The sequence below is a fragment of the Sceloporus undulatus genome, chromosome 4, assembly GCF_019175285.1.
Source record: "Sceloporus undulatus isolate JIND9_A2432 ecotype Alabama chromosome 4, SceUnd_v1.1, whole genome shotgun sequence".
NCBI classification, from domain to species: Eukaryota; Metazoa; Chordata; class Lepidosauria; order Squamata; family Phrynosomatidae; genus Sceloporus; species Sceloporus undulatus.
Window position 1 is genome coordinate 119868244 of NC_056525.1, and position 26557 is coordinate 119894800.

General features: G+C 41.9%; 2 protein-coding genes across 3 annotated transcripts in view; both read right to left on the reverse strand.

The window, feature by feature from the left end:
* Positions 1 to 6833: 6833 nt before the first annotated feature.
* On the reverse strand, positions 6834 to 16951 carry LOC121929025. The gene is made up of 4 exons (XM_042464346.1): positions 16652 to 16951; positions 15677 to 15885; positions 8560 to 8721; positions 6834 to 6916 (listed from the first exon to the last, which is right to left on the reverse strand). Exons 1-4 carry the CDS (start codon positions 16828 to 16830, stop codon positions 6834 to 6836), a joined length of 633 nt encoding a protein of 210 aa, XP_042320280.1. The 5' UTR covers positions 16831 to 16951.
* A 119-nt stretch (positions 16952 to 17070) lies between these two features.
* C4H1orf21 (chromosome 4 C1orf21 homolog) overlaps positions 17071 to 26557 on the reverse strand; it is a 145639-nt gene continuing 136152 nt past the window's right edge. For both annotated transcript variants that reach the window (XM_042463706.1, XM_042463707.1), the window contains exon 6: positions 17071 to 19061. In XM_042463706.1, the coding sequence (XP_042319640.1) occupies positions 19023 to 19061 (39 nt within the window). In that variant the 3' untranslated portion in view covers positions 17071 to 19022. The remainder of the gene's footprint in view (positions 19062 to 26557) is intronic.

A 26557-nucleotide genomic window follows, 5' to 3' on the forward strand; every position in this document is an offset into this window, starting at 1 on the left:
TTTAGCCTCTCTAGATTTTTGAGCCAAGAGTTGAACAAGAACTAGGGTGGTGATAGACTAAACTTGGGATTCCTGCTTCCTACATGTAAAATACTTGCTCTGGTACTGAATATTTGTTTTAATTTATTGATTGAGAATGGAAAGATGGAGAGAATGCAGTGATTCAGTTGTACAATTCCCTGCATATGCTCCAAGGCATACAAAATATTAAGAACTCCCCATATGTGATTGATTTTTCGCAACCAACTTATTGTTACACTTGGAGTAGATACATGTCCTTTAAATAAAAAACAATTCCTTACTCATTTTTAACATCACTTCGGATTAACCTTTTATGAAAAGGGCATTTGAAGGACAAGTGAACAATAGATGTTAGTAAGGGTTGGTGGAGGGAGATAGGTTTTGTCACCTTGCCATCTGTATCTATTTTCTCTCCTAAGTTAACAGGTTGTAAAATGAGGGGAGTCCAACCTGACAGTTTTTGGAACATGTTGGACTCCCACTCTTTCAAGGCAACAAGGATGGGGGTGGGAATAGTTTAGGGAAAGACAACTTTCAAGTGACACGAAGAACATTTTTCAAAATGCCAATGACAACATGCCCTATGGCTTGGCACTGAAAACCTTCATGCCATTCTCTATAAGTTCCCACAGTCTATTCTGAAAACAAACTTTTTCAAATACTGAATTATTAATAGTTCAGCAACCCAAACTTTCTGTTATTGGTGTTAATGGCAGAAAATTAAATTTGCTGTTGCTAACATTTAATGTCTTTGAGGTCTTTTAGCAAAGACAGCAATTACAGTTGTGTCACAGACATAAGAAAGTTAGCTCTACAATAATGTGCCCATTCTTATATTAACGCACACAACCATATATGTATATAACGTATCTGCATCTTAATACTGTCTTATTGGCTGGATAAAAGAAAAAAAAGTTGAGTCCCAGTCCTGGGAAAAGAGTGGGATACAAATAAATATAATAAATAATATAATAAATTAATGATGTAGAAACCAAATGTAAAAAGTGCTGTAGTCAAGTCAATAACATTGTGTAGGCTTTGTTGCAATATAGAGTTTGTTTTCCTCATCAACCTCTACATGTTTCTGTGTTTCCAAAATTAAAGCTCCACGACACCCTCTTCAATCTCACCAGGTTGTCAGCTTCTTAAAATACCACCATTAGATCTCCAAATTATTTGGGAGCTGGTCTGAAATGTGTTGCAGCAGCAAAACCTAGACATATGGTCAGTTTAAAACTAGTTTTGTTATAGGATAAAACATAAAAGAGTCCAAAAGTAAAAGGAATGACATGTTTCTAAAGCTAGTCAAATGTCGATAAGGCAGGGAGAGGAGTGGGCACGATTCCCTCGGCAAATAACCTTTCTGCAGTTTGTGTGACGGTTCAACAGTGTACAAAAGGATCTTCTAGCACCTTTGAAACTAACTTGTGCAAACGATGTAGCACAAGCTTTCAAGGACTTGGTCTACTTCCTCAGATATATCAGATGTGTAGCCCAAGTCTACAAAAGCTTATACTTCAATGTCTTTGCTTAGTTAGTCTCGAAGGTGCTACAAGCTCCCTTTGCATATTTATTTCCCAGACTAGAATGGCTATGTCCCAGGGCTCATCAAAATGTTTTTGTTTACTGTTGTGAAGTTGACATGACTTGATTTATTTTACATATACATATTGTTAGTTTGTGGAAACGTGTTGAACTCCTTTTCCTTTTTGTGGTGCATGAACCTATCCTTGTTCTTTCTGTTATTTCTGCCTTTAAACTTTCTGAACTATGGCCAGGAACCCAGCTTTGTTAACTGAAGCATATCTCAGGTAACTGTACTGGTATCATTTTGGAGGTCCTTCTTCGGGAATCCCTGATGTCTCAGGTAAGGAATTCTGTTTAATATCTTGTGAAAAGGACACTGATTTGGTCACGCTCCTACGCCCAGCTGACCAATCAGAAGGCAGCTGAGGACCAGCCAATCGCCTGTGGGCTGGAATGTTTGAAAATTCCTTACTGACAGTTGGGGAGTCAGTTGGGACTCAGGCAGGAGAAAGTTCAGTTGAGGAGTTAGGACCTGGAACCCAGAGAAGAAGGGTTTTCAGGGGTTAGAGAAAGATGGTTAGGGGTAGAGTCTGAATGGGAAAAGGCTCCCTACCATTATACTGCCAGGGCTCTAGAAAAGAGAGTGCCTGGAGTAGAATATCCTGCGGGATAGTGTTAGTTAGGGGAACAGCTAGGTCCAGAGAGGGACTGGATTAGGTTGAGGAGTCTAGGGAAGAGAGGCTCAGAATAGCTAAACTCTAACAGGGGGTTGTGGTTATATTAGATCATAAGAGATATTGTTAGCCTTGGGGGCGGAAATAGGAAGAGGAAGTGTCTAAAAGGGATGCGAAAGTCCCAATACAGTAAAAGGGAAACTGGGGAAAAGAAGAAGAAATATAACTAAGTAACCTGTGCCTGAACTAGAAGTTACATAATATCATTTAGTTCAAGAATAAAATGTCCAACTGTTCTGTTTAATCAAGTTTATATTTTGGTTTACATAAAAGCTTGTCAGTCATACATATCAGCTCCACACTACTATATAAAGAAAAGACCCTACCGCCAGCCCTTAAAAAGGGGGTAGTCATTACAAAATTGGTGGCAGCAATAAGGAAAGAAGGGTAACCGTTACATAATTGGTGGCAGCTGTGGGATAAGTAAAGCCCAAGCGCCTGCCATCTTTAAGTGGGGGTCCGTTACATAATTGGTGGCAGCGTTGGGATCCGAAAAATCCAGTGGCTGAGAGTTTGAGGAGAAGTGAGCTGGAGGAAATTGGTATATTGGGTTCTGAGTTCAAGTTACCAGAAACCCAAGATTTGAGTTGAACTTTAAAAAGTTCAGCTGTTAGAATAAGGAGGTATAAGTCAGTGAGGGGAATCTCTGAGGTAATAGTCGAGGGTACTGTGTAAGAGATTACCTATAAACTGACTAGGTTGGATGAGATCAGCCCCGGAAGTATTGGCTGAGGTAATTTGTAGGGGACTGGAAAAAAAGAAAGTTAACCGTTGTTAAAAGCACCGGATTGACAATCGGTGGCCAGAAGTGTGCTGAAGTTAGGGGGCTGAGTGGGAAGACCAGATATCCCGATAAACGGTTAAACGGAAAGGACAAAAACCTACAGTTAAAATCTAGGCGTTGGAATCAAGAGAGTGATCTCTGAGTTAAATTCGAAAAGGGTAATTGGTAGGAGATCACTTAAAGACTGACACCCTAGAGAAGACTAGTCTCTGAGGTAAACAGATTGTTATTAGCAAGAGACTATTTAGGAAGAGAAAGAGCACACTTTGTGATTCTGAGTAAACATCTGTGTGAAAGTGAAAGTAGGGAACACTAGTTTGACTTTAAATCCAAGTGAATCTGTAGACTCATTGAGGCACAGTAAAAATAGAGTATTTCCTGAGTGAAAAGTCTGAGGTATTGTTAGGAAATACTATAACAGGCCCCTAAGAAAAACCTCCAGCAGGGATAGAAATGGAAGAAGAGGAAGTTAGAGAAGAAATGGTGGCTAGTGGTGACACGGCTGTTTAAACTCAAGAAAGTTTAGAATGTGGAAGATCAAACTTGAGATGGCCAAAATTGAGTGTAAAAGAGTTTTGAGAGAAAAAGGAAATTGAAAGTGAAAAGAAAGGGAAAAGGCCAAAATTGAAAGTGAAAAAAAAAATATTTAAACAGAGAAATACATGATCTAAAAATGAAAAAAAATGAAAACTGAGATGGTTCATGATAGAGAAATGCATGACATAAAGATGAAGACATGGGACTTAATGATAGTTTAGAATCTAGAGTTACTATATTTTAAAGAATAATATTAAGGGTTTCCTCTTTTATGATCCAAAGAATTCCCTAAATATGTTACTTAGGAGGTATTGGATATATATCTAGCCAGTTTTTGAAAAAGCTTGTGAGATATGAGAGATCACAGGAGTGTGATTTGAGTGTTTAAATTAAGACCTGAAACTAAAAAAGAATTAAAAAAAAAAGAATATGAAGGAGAGTTAAGAGAACTGAAATATTTGAGAGAAATGAAAGAAAAAGAAATAAGAAGAAAGAATATGAGGCACAGCAAAGAGAGTGGAGCTTAAAAACAGTTGAGAGAATAAAACATAACAAAGACGTATGAAAGAAAAATAAAAAAAGAGTTGGCAGAAAACTGGATGGTTTTAAAGAAAAGTTTAAAAACCAGGATAAAGTTAAACACCTGAAGAACAAGTGCTAATCTGGAATCCGAAACCAGAAGTTACAAGGTCTGTTGAAAAGAGAACAGAGGGAAGTGTACTCTAAAAGCAAGTTTAGATCAGAAAAAAGATTATTTCAGAATAGAAGATGAGATTTCTGAGATGAAACGTCCTCAACTAGCAAGAAAGAGCTCCTAGCATAGATATAAAGGAGATGTTATCACTACGGGTTTGTTAGATGAAACAAATGAGAGATTTAGATCAAAAGAGGAGAGAAGAGCGTTGATACAGGAAAATAAAAGTTACAAGAAACAACTATAGGTTTAAAACAAGAAAATCAGATTCTGCATCAAAAAGTCAATAAAGATCAGGGTGAACTTGATAACATAAAGTTAAAACCTGAGATCTGTACACAGAGATTGCCAGACTGGAAAAGAGCTAACTCTAAAGACAGAGAAGTTCAACTCTTGTGAAAATTGCCATAACGCCAATACACAAGCAAAAGGCTGGATGGAAAACCCTGTTTGCCACATAAAAAACAATATACAATATCCCCCAACACAACTTCTCAATATAAAGTCCAAGACACAGATACAAAAAGAAAAATAGAAATACACCAGAGAAAAAATGCTTTCAAGAGCAATTAGACGTGAATAAATAAAAAGAAAAAGTAGCAGTCATAGACCATAAGATAATAGTCTAATGAGCCTGATGACAAATTGGCTGTGGTCATAGGAGCTCAAAAAAAAAAAAAGTTAGCCAGGAAAAAAGGAGTCTAAAAGTGTCAAACCTTGGTTAAAATCAGATGAGAGAAAAGATTTAAGGTTAAGGGAAAACGTCCTGCCTAGTCAACATAATACCATTTACATAATATCATTAGCCAAGCTCAACAGGGGTTGTGGTTATATTAGACCTAAGAGATATTGTTAGCCTGTGGGGGCGGAAATAGGAAGAGGAATTGTCTGAAAGGGATGCGAAAGTCCCAATACAGTAAAAGGGAAACTGGGGAAAAGAAAGAAATATAACTAAGAACCTGTGCCTGAACTAGAAGTTACTAATATCATTTAGTTTCAAGAATAAAACGTCCAACGGTTCTGTTAATCAAGTTATATTTTGGTTTACATAAAAGCTTGTCAGTCATACATATCAGCTCCACGCTACTCTAAAGAAAGACCCTGCCGCCAGCCCTTAAAAAGAGGGTAGTCATTACAAAATTGGTGGCAGCAATAAGGAAAGAAGGGTAACCGTTACACAATGGTGGCAGCTGTGGGATAAGTAAAGCCCAAGCCCCTGCCATCTTAAGTGGGGGTCCGTTACAGCTCCTAGTAAGAGCAGGTTTCAATGGGCCTAACTGTGTCTTCAAAGCTTTGAAGCAGACTGAATTTTAAAAGTGCAATAAATGTTCACCTTATACTTTGGCAAAGGTGAAGTATTGCTGGCATGACTGTGTCTGTCTCTCCAACAAGCTCCTATGTGAGGATGACACCAATATCAGAAAAAAAGAGGAGGAAACGTCTGGGAGGAAAGTGGCCTACAAATGAAATAAAAAATAAACTTATTAATGCACAAAATATTAGAGGTCAATGTGTTCAATCTCTGGCTTTCACCACCCGACTCCAAGAGTGTGAATAGAATAGAAATAGAATAGAAATTTCATTTTTATCCCGCCTCCCTACAGGAGCGAGGTGGCTTATGCTACAGTAAAATACAACAGTAAAATGCTCCTTTTAATTATTTTATTGTGCCTTTTTGATAGAAACCATATAAAGAATCAATAAGTGGAGCATCCATGGGAATGACAGTCAATTTTCCCAAAGGGTTCAGACAGAAATAGACAATTCCCTCTCTCATCATTCCACATTTGGTTGCCCTGTTTAATACAACTGTAACTAGTTTCTATGGTAGGATCCTGATGGAGAGAATTGCATGCCGCCTCCTTGCTTTCCTTTTAGTCATGCAAGTGAAACACCACTAAGCATTACTATGGAATGCAATCCTGCTCTTGGAGCGGTCAGTGGGTAATCTGCCATTTTTTTTGCCGTTAAAGGTATAATAAAAACACACCTACTAGGAAATGTCAAATCCAAAAGAATTTGGAGCAGAGTTAGCCACCACAGGCATCCTCTGCTCCCGGCTAGCCAAAGCCTCCTATCCCAAAGAAACTGCGCAATTGCGCAGTTCCGCAGCTGTGCCCTTCAGTCCGTGGGCGGCACTCCGGCGGTGCGCAGATGTGCACCTCCGACACCCGGGAGGAGGCCACCCGCAGAAAACGCGACACTGGGCAGCTGGCAACTCCGGCGGGGAGGAGGCAAAGGGGACGTGTCGGAGGGTCCGGTTTCCCCGCTTTATACTCGCCCCTCCACCGGAGCTCCTCACAGGCTTCCCCCAGGTTCCTTCAGGCCCCGCTCACTGCCGCAAACGCCAGGCCAGGACGCGAGGAAAAGAGTCCCACATGATCAGCTTCGGCTGGCACAATATTGACGCAAACACTTTGTGTGAATTAAAGCAATGGGGCAACATCTGTTTTGATTGCACACTGGGCACATATGTCATCTGATTCATCAAAAAAGTTGTGATACATTCAGACAAAACTGTGACCACAACAAGGAACTACAACTGAATTGACATAAGGCTTTTTGCAAATATAACATCAAATTCTTCTGGAATGTCATCAATTCTTTCCTGGTCTTCCCCTGCCAAAGAGTAAAAGAAAGTTAATAATAAATAATAAATAAATTTTATTAATTTTATACCGCCCTTCCATAGATCAGGGCGGTTCACAGCAATACCATAAAACAATTAAGAATACATAAAACAACCCCTCTCTCAACTGACCCCTCCCCCCTGGTAAAAAGCCACCACAAAGCGCCAAGACAGTCCTCCGCAGTTCTGGGGACTTCTTCCCAGGTGACATGGGGGGGGGGCAGCGGCAGAAGTAGTCCTCCCACCAGCTCTCAGGCATTCCCCGATGTTGCTGGGTCTGCCGTGGCTCCCTCTGAGGCCGAGAGACAGTTGAAAGGGAGGGGCCTCTTCCTTCAGGCAGTCTCGATGTTGCTGGGTCTGCCTGATGGCTCCCTCTGAGGCCGAGATGACAGTTGAGGAGGGAAGGGCCTCTTCCTTCGGCAGTCCTGAATGTTGCTGGGTCTGCCTAATGCTCCCTCTGAGGCCGCGATGACAGTTGAGGAGGGAAGGGCCCTTCCTTCAGGCAGTCCCCGATGTTGCTGGGTCTGCCTGATGGCTCCCTCTGAGGCCGAGATGACAGTTGAGGAGGGAAGGGCCTCTTCCTTCAGGCAGTCCCCGATGTTGCTGGGTCGCCTGATGCTCCCTCTGAGGCCGAGATGACAGTTGAGGAGGAGGGGGCCTCTTCCTTCAGGCAGTCCCCGATGTTGCTGGGTCTGCCTGATGGCTACCCTCTGAGGCCGAGATGCATTTGAGAAGGGAAGGGCCTCTTCCTTCAGGCGTCCCCGATGTTGCTGGGTCTGCTGATGGCTCCCTCTGAGCCGAGATGAAAGTTGAGGAGGGAGGGCCTCTTCCTCAGGCAGTCCCCCGATGTTGCGGGGCTGCCTGATGGCTCCTCTGAGGCCGAGATGACAGTTGAAGAGGGAGGGGCCTCTTTCCTTCAGGCAGTCCCCGAGTTGCGGGTCTGCCTGAGGTCCCTCTGAGGCCGAGATGACAGTTGAAGAGGGAGGGCTCTTCCTTCAGGCAGTCCCCGATGTTGCTGGGTTCGCCTGAGTGGCTCCCTCTGAGGCCGAGATGACAGTTGAGGAGGGAGGGGCCTCTTCCTTCAGGCAGTCCCCGATGTTGCTGGGTCGGCCTGATGGCTCCCTCTAGGCCGAGATGACAGTTGAGGAGGGAGGGGCCTCTCCTTCAGGCAGTCCGCGATGTGGCTGGGTCTGCCTGTGGCTCCTCTGAGGCCGATATGACAGTTGTGAGGAGGGAGGGCTCTTCCTTCAGGCAGTCCTCGTGTTGCTTGGGTCTGCTGATGGCTCCTCTGAGGCCGAATGACAGTTGAGGAGGGAGGGCCTCTTCCTTCAGGCAGTCCCCATGTTTGCGGGTCTGCCTGATGGTCCCTCTGAGGCGAGATTGACAGTTTAGGAGGGAGGGGCCTCTTCCTTCAGGCAGTCCTCGATGTTGCTGGGTCTGCCTGATGGCTCCTCTGAGGCCAAATGACAGTTGAGGAGGGAGGGCCTCTCCTTCGGCAGTCCCCGATGTTGCGGGTCTGCCGATGGCTCCCTCTGAGGCCGAGATGACAGTTGAGGAGGGAAGGGCCTCTTCCTTCAGGCAGTCCTCGATGTTGCTGGGTCTGCCTGATGGCTCCCCTCTGAGGCCAGATGACAGTTGAGAGGAAGGGCCTCTTCCTTCAGCAGTCCCCGATGTTGCTGGGTCTGCCTGATGGCTCCCTCTGAGGCCGAGATGACAGTTGAAGAGGGAGGGGCCTCTCCTTCAGGCAGTCCTCGATGTTGCTGAGGCACTCTTTCTGACCTCGTGCCAGCACCAACTAAAGTGGAGAAGAGTAGGACATTTTGAGTCAGATAAATACATAGTGTTTCACTCAGAAATCTAACAAGAAATAGGGTTTACTCTTACTTATGTCCCCCAATTAAAACTTTACTTTGCACTTTTCAAAAGGCAAGTATGACCCAAGACCCAGTTATCTGAGGGACAGCAACCTGGCCCCCGGCTCAAAACGGTTGCCTACCCCTGATCTAGACACTATGCTTCTATTGATGCAGCCTAGGATCGCATTGGCCTTTTTAGCTGCCGCATCACACTGTTGGCTCATATTCAACTTGTGGTCTGCTTGGACTCCTATATCCCTTTCACATGTAGTCTTGTTGAACCAGGTGTCCCCCATCCTATATATGTGCATTTCATTTGTCTGCCCTAAGTGCAGTATCTCCCGTTTCCCTGTATTGAAATTCATTTTGTTAGCTTTTGCCTTTGCAGAATATTAACTTTTAGGTGAAGCTACATATTGCAGGTGGAAATCATGCTACCTTCCAGATGTTGCTGGAAGTACCAATATTCCTCACCACTGGAATTGCTAGATGGGACTCTTGTTATTGTGGTTCAATAGCAAACAATAGTTTATGGGATTCCCACCTCTGACATAAAATGGTCATCCAGATATTCTGGAGTACAACATTTATCAGGTTTACACAACATGGCTAGTGGAAAAGAATCATTGATGCAACCCAGTACGTTCTGGCAGAACACATTTCCCTTCCCTACATTAAACAGATATCAGGACTGTGGATGTATTTAAAATGTGATCATGGGATGGTGTTAGGTGACAGATGTGGTTTTGTCTATATTTCTGGGCTATGGGGTCTCTATTAGAGGATTTCCCGCTCCCAATACTTTTTCTGCTGTTTCTGCAGGTACAGTGGACCCTTGTTATACGCTGGGGTTTGGATCCAAGATCCCCCGTGGATAACAAAACCCATGCATGCTCAAGTCCTGTTAAATACAATGGCATAACAAAATGGTGTCCCTTATATAAAATGGGGAAATCAAGGTTTGATACTTGAAATTTATACTTTTTTTGAACATTTTCAAACCGTGGATGCTTGAATCCGTGTATAAATAATCCATGTATAAGAAAGGCCAACTGTACTGGGTTGATAACTCAGCTCTTTTGGCTAAATAAGGACTGGCACATGGCTTCACTATTACTCTATACTGAATTTATGTCCTCCCCATCTTCTGCTTGAAGAGCTCTTAATCAATTGTCTTGTTTGGCTTAGACTGAATTTCACCAGAGTTTTAGCCTTTCCTGAGTATGCAGAGTAATCGAATGATTCCCAGTTGTCAAAGGGGTCAGGCATGGCTATATTTTATCACTCGATTTATTCAACTTGTATGCAGATAATATCATAAGAAGACCAGATTTAGATTCAGGAGGAGGAGTTAATATAGGAGGAAGGATATCAACAATCTAAGATATGTGATAGACACCATACTACTAGCAGGATATATCACAGACTTAGAACAATTACTAAAGAAAAAAGTGCAAAGGCAGGCTTAATGCTGAAAATAAAGAGAACAAAACTAGTAACCAAGGAGGAACTACATATATTCAACCAAGACAATGGGAAAATCAAAATACAGTGGTGCCTCGGGATACGAAATGATCGGGTTACGAAATTTCCGGGATACGAAAAAGTTGGATTGGCAAAAACTGTTTCGGGTTACGAAATATTTTTCGGGTTACGAAATTCATTTCGGCGCGAAATTCAAATGCTGCAAAGTGCAGCTATAGGCTTTCCAGTGCTAACGGAAAAGTGTTTCGGGTTACGAAATTTTCGGGTTACGAAAGGAATGGCGGAACGAATTAATTTCGTAACCCGAGGCACCACTGTAGTGTTGCTGTACCTACATTGATCAGAATGACTGCAGTCAAGAAATTAGAAGAAGGCTAAGAATGGAAAGGGCAAGCTATGAAAGAGCTAGGCAAGATGCTAAAGAGTAAAAATATACAACTGAACACCAAAATTAGAATTGTCCAAGTCATTGTATTCCCCATCACCATGTACGGATGTCAGAGCTGGACAGGGAGGAAAGTGGAGATGAAGAAAATCAACTCATTTCGAGTTGTAGTGCTGGAAAAGAGTGCTGAAAACACCATGGACAGCCAAAAAGACAAACAAATGGGTCCTTCAACAGATCAAGCCTGAAAATCTTCCTGGAAGCCAAGATGATCAAATTAAGGCTTCCATTTGGTCACGTCTCACTGGAAAAGACAATAATGCTGGGAAAGATAGAGTGTAGTAGAAAAAGAGGAAGACCACGTGTCAGATGGATAAACTCAATCAGGGAGTTCATGGGCCTAAATGTACAGGATCTAAGCAGAGCAGTGGAGGACAGGGAGTCTTGCAGATGTCTCATCCACAGGGTCACCATGAGCTGGGGATGATGCAAAGGCAGTTGACACCGACACGCAAGAACCACCACTGCCTAAGCCTCTTATGATCACAGCTTAAAAGACCAGCATTCCTAGCATAAGTTGTGGCATCACATAAGAAGCAATGGGAAGAAGGAGGGCTGTTGCTGCTACTGTGCAAATTACCTCCAAAGTGACAAACAGAGTCTCTCTGCTGGGGCTGCTTTAGACCCTGGGGAGCGGGCAAAGTCACAGGTAAGCATTTTTATGCTTAATGAGTTTCAGTGGGGAAGAAATAAGCATACGTTTAACACCTTAGCCTTCTTCATTTCTTAATTCAATGTAGAACAAACGCACAGTGGGAATGGTGAAGTCTGGCAGTCCAGATATATCTCTCTTTTTTAAAACCTTTTGATTAAATTCAACTACATTAAAAATAGACACTGACACAAAGAAACAAAACATAAAAGGAAGAACAGCAAAAAACAAACAAAAAAGAGGGGAAAAGGGGGAAAACCAAAGAATGAAAACAACCAATATTTACAATGACCTCCTGCTTTCTTCATGATGGGTATAATTCTTAATACCTATAAGAATACAATTGCAAAATATAGCCTTCTGATATCAGTTCCTCGTTCAGTTTTATTCTATATTGATCTTGGCCGCAGTTTAAAAGATCTGGGTAAGTTAACCACTCTTTTACTATTATTTCTTTTCTGTTAAAAAAAGGTCTTATGTTGAAATCCACCAAGATATATTTGGATATAACCAAGATTTATTCCAAAGTCTTAACAAGGCATGTCTCACCAAGTGATGATGAAAACCTACATTAACTTTAACCTTATTGTACCACAAATATCCGTTGGCAGTCCAGAGATTTGGAGAGCTCTGTTATCCCTGTGTAGACAAGCACCCAACTCCAGTGCTTCTAGGGAGCAGTGCTCAAGGTGGGAGTCAAAACTTGTAGCTGGATATGAAAGGTTTTTAAGCCAACAAGACAGAGGTGTTTTGGGGGGTTACAGAAAACACAACATGCAGAGAGGCAGCACCCCTATTCTAGATAAACATAGCAGTCTTACTTTAGGAGTGCTGCTGGCCTCTTCTTCTCCATCCCCAGATCAATGGTTAAGATGACATTTTTAGAGGTGATAGTGTTTTAAGGAACCTGTGTGGCATTATGTATTTTAATCTCCTTACATGATGTTTTCTCTTTTGGCTGGAGAACAGCAAAATAATAACAATAATTGAACAAGCAGGTTTTCTCACCTACCCTTCTTCAGCAGAATCTTTTCTGTGTATAGCTGTACACATAGCTATTTCCTACAGACTTTCAACATGAATTCATATCGGTTGTAGAATGGAGACACTTGCCACCACAGGATACGTCCCTTCCACTGTTCATTCTAGCCTCCATAAACCAAACATGACTTCGGCTGGAAATCAGTGGGACACTGAGCGCTTAACACTGACTCGCTCTTTCTCTGTATATGAAGCATTCAGAAAGCATAGCATTAACTCAAAAGGTTAATTTTAGGACAGTTCCCAGAATCTCTCAACGATCTGGTCTATGGAATTCTGTGAGTATGAGGTCCAAAAAAGTAAGTTTCACAAGCTCTGATTTTAAGCACAGACTTACAGCCTACACCTCTAAAAACAAAACAATTTATCTTATTAAAGAGTAATGCTCAATATAGGGGCATAGCAAAGATTTGACAATGTTCAACCTATTTAAAAACAGCCATTTCATTGAACCTGTTAGCAGGTACCCATTTGAGCACATTTCCTCCTTGGAAGCCAGAGAGAGAATGACATGAACAGCTTGTCCTCCTGCATAATTAGATCATGGTCCAGAAAAGGTAACACATTTTTAAAATCCAGTTATCTTAAAATATTGAATTCTAAGGCCCCTTCACTATTTGTCCTCTACACGATTATGGCTGCAAAGATGAAAACAGTGGAATGATTTGAGGTCCCTCTTCCCCAATTGTGGAGGATGTCTGAAAAGAGGAGGCCAATCTTGGAAGCTAAATCTGATTGGCCCTGGTTAGTACTTGGAGAAAAGACTCCCAAAACCATGTTGTAGTAGGCTATATATCAGAGGAAGGAACTGGCAAAACCACCTCTTGTGTATTCCTTGCGTATGAAAACCCTATGAAATTCATGTGGCTGCCATAAGCCGACAGGTGACTTGAAAACACATACACACAATACACATATAGGATGCCTCTCTCTCAATATCACTCAGAATTTCTAGACTGTTTATGAGGGAGGAATTAACTCTCTGAAGCATATTTCCCTTTCTAAGGGCCTATTTGCACTACACAGTTATAGTGTTAGCTGCTGAGGTTCCATCCTAGTATCCATCCATGAATCCCACTGCAGGGGAAAGGCGGGATATAAATCTTGGAAATAAATAAATACTGTACAAATAAATAGTAGTTTGGTGACACATTGGAAGAGCTTGTTCTAAATCTCCCCTCCCTAAATTGCCAGTCCCAGGATTCCGTCGCATATTGTAATGGCTGTTGAAGTGGAGTAATAGTGTTATAAATGTGTGGTGTGAATGGGCCCAAGGTCTCTGCCCAATGGAGATGATACTGTAGTCTGCAGGCAAAGCTCTGCTGGTAATGGGCAGTTATGTCACTCCAGATGTTCTTGGATCAGAGCTCCCATGAGTTTTCACCAGACCAACTGATGGTGAAAGAGTTGTACTCCAACAACATTTGGAGGGCCACTTGCTGTTTGCAAACGGAATCACGCTGAAAAGAGTGACTGAGTGGAAGCAGATTCTCTCTCCGTCTTATTAGTTCATACATGTCATCAGGAGCAAAACGGGGGAGACATTCTGCTATACCCTATGTATATTTTATCAAACTGAGAGGCATGAATCAATTATTTACTGCTCCTTCTAACAGAATGAACTAGTCTCAGACAGTTCTGTACACTTTCCCAACCTCTGCCTATTTCTCTGCAAGAAGTGAAATAATCAAGACTGTCTCTGACTCAGTCTTTCTTGGAAAGTTGGAGCATGAAGCTGTCACTTGTTTGAAACGGATGGAGAAAAGTACTCTTCTCACAGCTGTCTCCTGCTGTTCCTCCAAAGTCCTTTTCAGAGTAGCTGACAAGGAGTGCTTTCATTCCCCTTTCCTCAGGGCCAGCCCTATCATTAGGCAGAGGGCTTAGCTGCTCCAGATAGCAAATATGGGGGTGCTTGTGGGCTTTTCACTTTGTATTATGCACCATGATCTGGAAGCGGAGGGAACCGTTTATTGTTCCATCTCAGGAAGCAAAATGTTTTGGGGTAGCTCTGCACCCTCCTTTAGCATCACAGTGGAGCAGAAATAGGAACCAGGTGCCAGTATTTTAGGGCTCAATGTAATAGAGGCATGGCTAACCATCTGAAGATTGATCAGCATCTCCCTTACGTTTTTCAGAAGTGCCAGTAACCTGTAGTCTACCATGGAGCAGACAATGCAATCTGTGACAAATCCAAGTAATTCTATTTAATGTTTCAGGGTTGGGATATTAGGCTCTGGCTATTTGACACTAGTGTTCAGTGAGCCTTTCACACAACCCAACCATAGCCTCCAAAAGTTCACAGATGAAAATTAGGACATCAGAATGTCTTCAAGATGGCAACAGTTATTAAGGAGGAAGAACACACAAGCTAGGAGAGGCTGTAGCAGTTTGCTTTTGCCTGAGCCCACAGAGAAGGCCTACATTCGGCCCCCACTTCTGCACTACCATCAAGCTGAGTTAGTTGAGTGCAATCTACTTTTACATTTTGATATTAGCTTACAGCAACTGAAGATGAGGACAGAGGAGGAAAGTTAGGGGAAGAGAGAGCAACCAGGACATTTTACATGCAGCTGAAAAAGTGGGAGGGCAGAGGATTAATCAGCATGGTTCCTTCTATCAACGGAGGCAGAGGCCACTCACCTTCTTGGCCATGTAAGGACTGGGAGCAAAGAGCAGTAAAACACAGACAATAAAATTTGTCCTCAGTTGCCACATGGCCAAGGAGTGGCCCCTGCCTACACTGCAATCTCTCCAGACATTTAACTGGCAAGAAAAGTAACACCTGAGCCAAAATGTAGGCCTATGGCTCTAATATCATCACATTTATTCTCCTGTATGATTTTTAACATCTTTGCCTCATAAAGCAGCAAGTGAAGATCTGAAAGCTTGCATGAAGTATATTGTGCATTTTAACTGGCCCAATAAAGGTAGCACTGTTTTGTGAATTTTGTTGTATTGTGGTACATGGTCAACATAGCTACATAGTCCATGCTAAAGCTATGAGACATCAAAACTCCAAATCACAACAAATGCTCTTTAAAATGTGCCTCTTTTCTGTAAAGTAAGCTGGGATGAATTCTAGACATGTTACTTTTGGAGATGCTTCATCTTCCTTTCCATCTAGACTCTCTCTGTAGGATCTCTTTATAGGGCAGGTAAGCAAGATGGAAGACTGCCCAGAGGATCACTTGAAGAATGACAGTCACAGATTAACCCCTCTGCTTTTCAGGGCTTGGAAAATAAGACAGATGAGGCTAGCAAGGTTCCTTACCTGGAGGAAGACGTGGGCAATCTACACTTTGAAATGATGATGATAAGAGTGTGGCTTTCCCCAGAGGCACAAGTTCTGTAGATGTTTCTTCTAAGCATGCTTCAAAAATCTGGTAGTGGTTAACAAGATAGTTCTCTTTCCGCACTTCTAGCAATGCGATCTCCTTTCCAGTCATTGTATCAGGTTGTTCCACCATGGCATGGCTGGCCCTAACATTAGGAAGGTGAGGCAGAACCTCTCTTGAATGAGAAATCGAAAAACATGCAGTATTTTTAAAGGACTTTTAGCAGAGGTGTAAGAGAATTAAAACAGGGGTAGGCAAAATATGGTCAACAGACAAATGATGCTGATGATAATCCCACTTTCCCTCCCAAATTGGGACATAGGCCCTGTACAAATGGGAAGGAAGGGGAGGTGAGATGCCACCCTGTTCTGCCCTGGATCGGTGTTGTGGCAAACGCATGCCACGGCACCAATCCGGCCTCCACAGAGCACAAAAATGAGTCATCTTTTCTGGCTCCTTTTTGGCCCGGTACAGATGGGAGTTTTGTGCTGGCCTGGGGCCAAAATTAGGGTTAGATAGGGCTGGACATCCACACGCGCCCAGCCCTACTATCGGCACCTGTGTACCATCTTGCCGCGCTCCCACCCACATGAGGTGCGCAATGATGACATCCATGCAGCACAGCACCTAACCAACACCACACCAACATTATAATCATGTGTGAGCATGCTAACAGCACCCCGTGCACGGCCTAAAAAGAACCCACCAGAAGCATGTTCTTTTTACGCCTCCCAGAGGCTGCACCGTTTGGTTGGTGCGGTCTCCATCTGGGGTAGAAAGGGGCAGCGTCTTGCTGCCCCTTTCTGTCAGTCTATATCGCCCCTTAGAGTAGTTTACAATTGATGAGAACATTACAATTAAAAACATACAAGAGCTTTTTACATTTTTTGGCCAGAACTGTCCCCAAATACCTTTTAGAGGATTCCAGATCACTTCCTGTTGTGGGGTGTAACAGGATTACATAACTGATACTACAGTGGCTGGGTATCTGACACACACACACAGCGAAAGAATTATAGCACTGAAAAAAGAATAAGAAAGGCCCTGGCCAGATCAGTGAGTGTAGGAGGTCTGGGATACACTCCACCATTTGGTTGTAGAGCCTCACGATATGTTACCCAATTGGTAAAATCATATACCTGTAAATGAGTATCTCTTCCATAAACCTTTTGGATTAACATCCGTTAACTTACCTGACTGAGGATTCCTGGGATTGCAGAATTTGCTGTAAATTACACAGAAATTAAAAAAGAGTAACTTCTTGTCACTAATTTTGTTTTGTTGCCATATTCAGAAAAGGCAACACTTGGGAAATAAAGTCAACACCAGGTAGTAGAGAAGCCTCTATTTTAATTCTAGAGGAAAACCAGAAGAAATTCAACTCTGAACAGACAGACAAGACACAGGGACCCAGAAAAGAAACTAACTTTCAGTCAACTTGGAGAAAGTGGTACTGAGGAGACTGTACAGATGCTTGGGAATGTACTTCTTAAGTGAATTTATTTCACACCTTGTAACCCCTAAAAACTCCCAAATGAGTGATGATAGAAAGAAAACAGAATACTCCAGGAAGTTTAAACAAGCTATTGTGTGCAGCATCAGTGCGATTTCCCTTGTAAATTTTGTTCCTCTGTATTTTAGGTAATTGAGTTGGTGCTGCTGAAGGCAGTAACTTCATATCACAGAGCTCAAATCCTCCTGTGGTTGTTACTGGCTTCCCAAAGGCAGAAGGGAATTTTCCACTGGCTGAAGTCTGACCTTTCCACAAATGGCTTAAGATGTTTATCAAGCTCTCATCTACTTCGTATTCTCACCCCACTCTTTTAGGAGAAAGGGCAAAGCAAGTGTGTGTCCATCTAATCCCTTATTAATCACGCCTAACTTGGCTACACCTTGGAGCAGGTTAATTCATCAAACTGGAGACACAGAGAAGTTCAGTGATGCTCACGCTTCACTGTATCGACAATGAGTGCTTAACTAGCAAAATCTAATTAAACGAGATGGATATACGAAGACCAAAAACAAACAAACAGATAAACACCAACTCTTTCCTATCTGCAACATCTAACATGATCCTGGGCAAAGCTACATCACAAAATTATAGACTGATCTAAAATGTGCTTTTTTCAATTTGTACAGTTTTATTGACAAGCTGTCATCTTGGTACCCTAATTAAGGCAAACTGAGGGATAAAAAGTTCAGCTTCCAAGAAGCCTTTTTAATACGGTTACACCCCTCAAAGACACCGAAGAGAATCTTGTCAGCAAAAGGTGTTTTAAAAAATAAATGCAAAAGTGTTTTTTTTTTTAAAACCTTAGGATTATTTTTACTCGTGACAATATTTGTTAAAAATATTACATCTGCCTTTGAGAAGAGAGAGCATCATCTTTTTTTATATTATGGAAAAATAAACTCTACAAGACATCCCAAATTGGCACACAGGCGCTTTAAAATAACATCCTCTCCCATTATAGTTCCACGGGGTACTTTGTCCCCTTCTCCCTTTTCCCCAGTTATGCTTAACATGTTGGACTGTATGAATGGGTATAAGACAAGAATACCTAAAAACAGTAAAATGTTTATTTCCTTAGAAAAAAAAAAAGAGGGATTCAAACTGATTGCGATCACAACTTCCATCTGCGGTCAGCAAAGCCAATACTGAAAGCTTATTCCTCGATTGAAATACCTAGTAAAAGAAATTGTGTGTGTTTTTAAAAAATACAGCTTTCTGCTCCTGCATCACCATAGCCAGTATTTCTGTGACAACATGCTTTTAAATTGACAACTTCTTCCTAGCAGAGAAACGAGGTCTGTCATGGCAAAGCATCCCATTTCCAAAGCTCTACATTGTCAGTATTAACAGGAACGCCACAGCCCCATCCATGGCTGGTCTGACGAACTGGAAGGCTCAGTTATGGAAGATACTGTACAACACTAGCTCAGCCGAGAGAAAACCGGCCAGCAGCCCCAGTGAAATCTACAGTGTCATTCAGATTGTATGTCAAAGACTTGCTGTGTTCCTGGACAAGGTAAGTGACAATCCGCAACAAATTTCAACCAGCAGCAGCAGCAAAGGCAGTTCCACACAAGCAGTTCTTCTTTCCTGTAGCCATGTTCATTGTATGGTCATTGAGAAACACTGTAACTGAATGGAGCATACAATGTGGAAATGATCTTTTGTTATGTAGTGTTGTTCACTTGAGAAGACTTCCAAAAAAAGATCTTGACTGGACCATAATCTATTTACACAGTAGTATTCCTGTTCGATCAGCAGAATTGGCACTATGTGATGTCCTCCTCTTCTGAACAGTAATCGCGGCCCTTTAAAGAGAAAAGGAACATTTTAAAAACATATCCATATGAAAACAATACACAGAAAATGGAAAACATGGTTATAATTGTAGAAAATTGTTACATAAGTTTATGCAAATGCTATGAGGATTATCTTTTCTTGGAATATCTTTATGCAATAACATAATGTAAATTACACAGCCGTACTTGCAGCATGTGCTGTGAATCCCCAAAGTAAGCAAAGGCCATCATCCTTCAACCTCAGCCTCAACACTTTGCACCACGGGGCCAATACTACTCAAAGGGTTCTTCAAAGGGTTCATGTGAGCAGTGTTCAAAACAGCCCCACACACAATGCACTAACAGTAAATCTCAGCAAGATACTATGAGAATATGGACAACCATGGCCCGGTAACCTCTATCCAAAACTCACAGACAATCCCAAGATTATGTTCTACAACACTTGAGCCTCCAAATAAGGGCAGATGTAAATGCATTTCCCAGGCTGAATACTTGATTCCTTTTGGGGAAGGGGAGAGAGAGTGCAACCCCATCCAGAAAAGAGCAAATGCCACTTCCTAAGTCAGGCAAAATATCCACCAGCAGTACCCCCTTGTCTTGTACAAATTGGATTTCAGTTTATTGGTATTCAATAATCCATTTGACTTTGCACCAGATCACTAACTCCAGTAACTCACCTGAATTTGCTGAGAAAGGGAAGCACAGATGGTGATAACACCTACCCCAATCTTCATTCAGCAATTTCACAAATATGAAATCTAATTTTTTTTGCGGGGGTGGGCTCTTGTGGAAAAAAAAAACACCATGGCATCTCCCATTGTAACTGCTATGGGGCAGAGCAGCAAACACCTGAAGACATCTTATGGAAAAAGCCAACAAGATAGGAGACAGCTGCTGCAGAATTATTTCATGATCAAAAATGCCAAAATTAATGGAGTAGTTCAGAAGATTTAGCTGAATAATGCTCTTCTTGCCTTAAACGAGCCAAACTATTTTGCTGCTAAAACCAGGCTGGAATGAACCTAGATATTGTGATAACCAAGAATATGCAGACTTACACCACTACCATTTGAATATCTGTATGACTCCAAAAGGGTATACATTTGTGACTTGGTTGATTGTTGGCACAATCCTGGGGATTCAAGAGAAGTCTTATTTACTAGTACAGTATCTTCAATTCTTCCTCCAACCACCATTAAGGAAGTAAGAAGGCGACAGCACCTACCAAGAGCAACACATAAGGGAGGTGGAGAAACCTGCCTCCTGCCCTCTTATAGCAACCCAAGCACCAGGACATTTTAACACCCTGGGGAATTTTTTTATTCCTTGATTTGAAACTCAGCCCAAGCGCTTACTCTAACTTTTTAAGAATCTTGTCAGCTTTCTGATTTGCTTTGTGTAGGCAGCAACAGCACTTGAAAAAGGGAAAGGAGAGAATGAGAGCATACAGACACTGGTTAAGAAATGGGGGTACACAGCCCACACCTTCCTGAAGCGTGACAAGCGGCTCTTCAGCACAGCCTCTCTCTGAAAATACAGCTACCACAGAGAAAATAGATCATGTATTAATTGAGTTGAGAAGTTAACATAATGTCATATTTGAATATAGGTCACTATCATAGCCCTTCATACCAATCTGTTCCACTTTGAAGTATTTCCAAGGTGCAAAATGGATTCATTTTTCAACTTTGCACAGGCAGAAGAAAGAGGATTTAACCAATCACCAGATATGGAGAAGACGGGGGCATTTTCAGAGGGCAGGCTATCATTTTAGGGAAACAGATCTCTCTCCCCCATTTTGAGATGAGTAAAGCTTCTCTTTGGAATACAGTTCCAAAACCAAGAGTTGGATGGAAGGAAAGGAGGGTGCTCATGAGAATCTTTACCTAGTTTACTCCTGTAAGGCCTGAAGAGCAAACAGGCAGCCAACCATGTACTTTTGTGTATCCTAAAATACCACACCACAGTCATCACAATTAAAATGATGTAGTTACTTTGATCTGGTTTGGAATTCATTTTAAGGTCTTGCTTGCTTTCCTCTCTAGTCATCTTTCATCTTACTTTAGACAGATAGTACTTTGTTGAGTATTTGATCCTAAAAACCACAGACTGTAGTTTTAAGAAATGTAACCCTCGGAGTTGGAAGTAAGGCTAGAAAAAGTAGTGGCAGAGGTTGTGCAATTGTAGGCTAAATCAAATGTTCGTTCCCACTAGAGCAAACTCGCTAAAATCAATGAGAGTTATATAAGTAGTGATTAATGTCCTGTTCATTTCAATATGTCTGCTGTAGTTGGGAGTAGTAGTAGATTTAGTCTAGCTTTGTTTGGCTAAATTGAACACTCGTACCAAGAAGAGAACGCCTATTGAAACGAACAAGGCTTCTTAGTCATAATTTCTAAAAGTCCCATTGATTTCTAAGGTTCTGCTGTAGTTTGTATGAACAGTGGATTTAGCTGTATCATGATCGCCATCACATGAATGACTGAAATTCAACTGCAGACTGCAGCTTAATTGCAGACCTGGATGTTTGTTGTCAGGCATCTTTGATGTTTGAAAGGAAGCATTTCAGGACAGGAAAACTGTACAGTAAGCAAAACAATGAGTCACTGGCTATAGGTTAGTTCTGACCAGATCCATGGAAGTGAAGTCCACATTAGGTCAATTACATAAGACTGAAACACAAATTAGATTATGCTCTTCAAGAGCAAACTTGTCATGTTGCATTTCCTAAATGACATATGAGTAATATGAAAGAAATGGCTTGTGTGTCAGACAGCATCAGACAAGGCACTTGTTACACTACTGCTTATGTGTGTGTGAGACGAGTTTCAAACAACAAAGATGGAGGTGACAGAGGGGTTGGACTTGAGAGAGGCAGGTCTCTAATGGGGAAGGCTCTAATGGGGACGTCCTTGAGGGAAGATGTAACATTTTAGTCTTAACACCATTAGGTGAAGTATTAGGGTACCAAGTAGCTACTGGGCAGCAGCAGTAGTGATGGGTGACAATGGTGGAAGATCTTATGAGAGAAGAGCAGTGGCACCATAGCTAACACATGTTAGCATTGCAGAGAGAGGCAATGGTTCTCTTGGAGAACGCCTCACCAAGAAAAGCCAATGATGAGACAATCCAAATACGATCTGAAGAATACCCCAGCAGAATTTAAAGATAATGCAAAAAATAAATTTGCATTATTAAGCCTAATTGATCAGGAACAAGATGAACTAGGGATAGAGGTCAGGGATATAGCCAAGGAGGAATGGAAAAAGATGTTATCTGTTGCCAAAAAGAAAGAGAAAAATCAATGGATGGAACACTTCAAGCAATAAAGGACACATGAGAAGCAAAAGAAAAGGGAGACAGAAATAGATCCAGAACCATGAATGCAACCGTTCAACGATTAGTGTGCAAGGAAAAAGAAAATTACTTATAATAATCATTGCAGAGAAATAGAAGTTGAGAACAAAAAATGAACAACAAGAGACTTCTTCCACAAGATCTGTGCAACTGAAGGAAAATTTCAAGCAAGGGTGAAGATACTCTATAATCAGTAGAGGAACATAATACATGACAAATATAAATAAAAAGACAACGGAAGCAATACACAGAGCAGTTTTTTTTAAAGAGGTAAAAGGATGAATGACACATGGAAAGAAGACTCAGCCGAAGATGAACCCCAACTTTTGGAAAGTGAAGTGAAAGCAACTCAAAGGAATTTGGAAGACTACATCACCAGGAACAGATGACATACTAATAGAACTGCTGAGACAGAATCAACTTTAGTTCTAACTAAAATCTGCCAACAAACATGGAAAACAAAACAATAGCGCAGAGATTGGAAATGAACAATATATATTCCTATCACCTCGCCACAAAGAAAACACAAAAAAGTGCAGTAACTACAGGACTATTGCACTAATTTCCTATGAAAACAAAATCATGCACAAAATTCTACAACAAAGACACCTATCATATATGGAGTGAGAAATTCCAGCGGCGCAAGCAGGATTCAGAAAAGGAATAAGCACTAGGGATCACACAGCAAACGTATGTTGGATAATGAGGTACACTAAATAATTACAGAAGAAAATCAGCATGTCATAGAAAGAAAATCAACTCATTTGAGATGTAGTTCTGGAGAAGAGTGCTGAGGATACTGTGGATGACTAAAAAGCCAAACAAATGGGTCATAGAACAAATGAAGTCTGAATTCTCCCTAGAAGCCAAGGTGACTAAATTGAGGCTGTCATGCTTTGGCCATATCATGAGAAGGAAGAACTCGCTGGAAAAGACAATAATGCTTAGAAAGGCAGGAAGAGAAGAAGACCGCATTACAGATGGACAGGCTTAATTAAATAGGACATGGCCCTGAGTCTATATGACCTGTGCAAAGATGTTGAGAATAAGGTGTTGTCAAATTCTCTTAGTCTAATTTACTTCATAGGGTTGTCGTGAAGAAAAGGAACGGGGGGGGGGGGAACTATGCCATCTTAACTCCTTGGGAGAAAGATGATTAAGGTATAAAGAACAACAACAAAAGACACTTCCCAAACTAGTACCTTCTGGGGTTTTGGATTAAAATTCCCACCATACTCACAGAAGCCAAAAGGAATCGCGGCTGTGATGATGGCAGTTATCATCCATAACATCTGGAGGGAATTGATTATGGAAGTCTCTTCTTAAGCATTCTGAAATCAATGAACTATTTCCCTCTAACACTCACCCCAATTTGAAACAGTACATATATTTTTAGATCCACGTGATTTGAAATACAAATATTCTGTCCCTGCAGTCTTAAAGGAGAACATAGTCACAGTCTTTGAAAGTTGCATCTTGAAAGCTCAAAGAAATGCTTAAATACATGTATATGCAGGCACAGTTGTGGCATCTTTGGTCCTGTCAGCAGTACACATACATGGATCAAATGGAGTTCCAACACAGCAGGCCCCTTGCTTCCCTTCAACACAATTTTCAGCAGTTAAGAACTGTAATCATTCCCATGTTCCTACCGGCATAGAGTATGTACTCCACAATACCCCTTTATTAGCTGCTTCATTGTTTTAAAATGACAGATTAATAAACAAACTGACACCACAGGAATACAGGAGTTCTCTGGGCAAAATGACTCTTTTGTACAGCTATAAAGTCTTCCACAGTGTGAGGCTGGGGAGAGTAGGGTGTCTCTAAGGCAACACAGCTGTCTTCTATAACTGCAGTAACGTTTAACAACAGGATTGCATTTCCTAACTGTCATTCCAAAGGAAGCAAAGGAAGAAGGAGAAGTGGCCTGTTGCGGTGAGTGCAACTGTGCCAGACAGTTTCTCCAGTAGCTATTGCAGAAGGGACTGGAAGACACAGTGGCTCTTTTCATAAACGTCTCTCCAAAGCAATAATGAAGTGGCTGGCTCCTAGAGGAGGTCTGACATCTGTCTTCTTCCATTCCCAGAAAAGGCGGAATAAAAATGCACATCAGTGTGCAAGCATGCACACTCAACACTCATATGCAAAGTGTTAACTTTCATTTCTGGCAAAGAAAATAATGAATCTATCACCATAATACCATGCCAGCCAAACAGTTGTATGACGCACAAAAACGCCACGCTTTCCCTTCAAGTCATAAACCCTACACTGGTTTATCATGGCATTTGCATGACTTGGCTTATGCTGATGTAAAACTTATGAGATGAAACCTATTTCATAAGCAGGATGACAAACAGTGATGTTAAATTTGCATTTTAAAAGGCAGCTGCAGCTTTGTTGCAATGAACACGTCTTGGGACTGATGATCATGTAAAACAGGCAATCCTTCAACATGCACGGACAGCAACATTACAACTGGAAACTGGAACCGCAAATTATTTCTCCTTCCCTGCCGCAGCCTACTTAGTGCTCTTAAAGCATGCCCCAGACAGCTGGAGAATCTTCTAGGGCACTTCGCAGAGGCTGCAGGGGCAAGGAAAGGACAAGTCTGATTTAAGCAGGTGAACAGACCTGGGTGGGTGGATTGCAGCCCACTAGATCACAGATAGGCAAAGTGAGGCCAGCAGGAAGCCCGTGGATCTCACTTTTTTGGCACCTACCCTGCTAGTCCCCCAACCACATCAAGAAGACCTGGAGCACTTTCCTGGCTGAGTTTTGGGTATTTTTACCTGAAAACCATAGGGAGATGCCCCAAATCACACACACACACACACACACACACAGAGAGAGAGAGAGAGAGAGAGAGAGAGTGTTCAAAGAGCAATTCCACAGAACCCCCCACTACCTCTATCTTCAATAAAGTCCTTCTCAAAATGGTGACAGGAAGTGATACAATGTCACTTCTTGTTGCCATTTTTGGAGAGGTTTGGTAGAACAGAGATATTTGGTCCCTGGCTCCTGTTCACTTCTCATCAGTTCTATAGATGTTTCTTCATCATTTGCTTAACTGGCAAGGGCTGATGGGATGTGCAGCTGAAAATCAACTGGAGGGCCCATGCATGGCATGAATGATGGTGTATCTTCATTTCTGTTGTTCAACTTGTTAACTGCCCTTGAGTAGACCTCAACTCATGGTGGCCCTATTGGTGAGACATTTCCAAGATCCCCTTGTCCTCCACTGCTCTGCTCAGTTCCTGCAGGCTCAGGCCTGTAGCCTCCCTGATAGAGTCTAACTGTCTGCCATGTAGTCTTCCTCTCTTTCTACTGCCTTCTACCTTTCCTAGCATCGTCTTTTCCATTGATTCATGCCTTCACAATGTGGCCAAAGTACAATAGCCCCAATTTAGCCATCCTGGTTTCCAGGGAGAGTTCAGGCTTGATCTGCTCAAGAATCCAATTGTTTGTCTTCCTGGCTGTCTACAGTATCTTCACAGCACACCTCTCCAGCATCACATCTCAAATGAGTTTATTTTCATTCTATCGGCTTTCTTCACTGTCCAGTTCTCACATCCATACATGGTAATGGGAGATACAAGGGCTTGAATGATAGACACTTTAGTGTTCAGAATTATATCTTTACACTTTAGGATCTTGTCCACTTCTTTCATTACTGTCCTTCCCAATCCTAGTTGTCTTATTATTTCTTGACTGCAGTTGCCATTCCAGTCAATATTTGATCCAAGGTACAGGAACTCTGACAATTTCAATTTTCTCATGATCTAGGATGAATTCTTGTAGATCTTCTATGGTCATTACTTTTGCTTTCTTAATGTTCAACAGTAAGCCTACCTTCGTACTTTCCTCCTTGACCTTCTTCAGCAATTGCTCCAGGTCTATGTTGGTTTGTGCTAGTATTATTTTATCATCTGCATCTCTTATATTGTTGATGTACCTTACTCCAATCTTCACTCCTCATGCCTGAGTCTAATCCTGCTCTGGGTGTGATATTTGCTGCATGCAAGGGTGATAGGCTCCAGCCTTGCTTGACCCTTTGCCAGTTGGGTGGAACCATTCTATCTCTCTGTATTCAGTTCTGAGGGAAGCCTCTCCTCCTGAGTACAGGTTACACAACAGGACAATCAAAT

Excerpts from the sequence above, each read along its gene's own strand:
- LOC121929025 (XM_042464346.1), bottom strand. The coding sequence starts at position 16,830 with ATGGTGGAGTGTATCCCAGACCTCCTACACTCACTGATCTGGCCAGGG. Across the intron at positions 15,886-16,651 it reads GATCTGGAATCCTCTAAAAG|GGCCAGCCATGCCATGGTGG; the intron begins GTATTTGGGGAC and ends TCCTAATGTTAG. Across the intron at positions 6,917-8,559 it reads AGAGGCCCTTCCTCTCAACT|GGGAAGACCAGGAAAGAATT; the intron begins GTCATCTGGCCT and ends ACTCTTTGGCAG.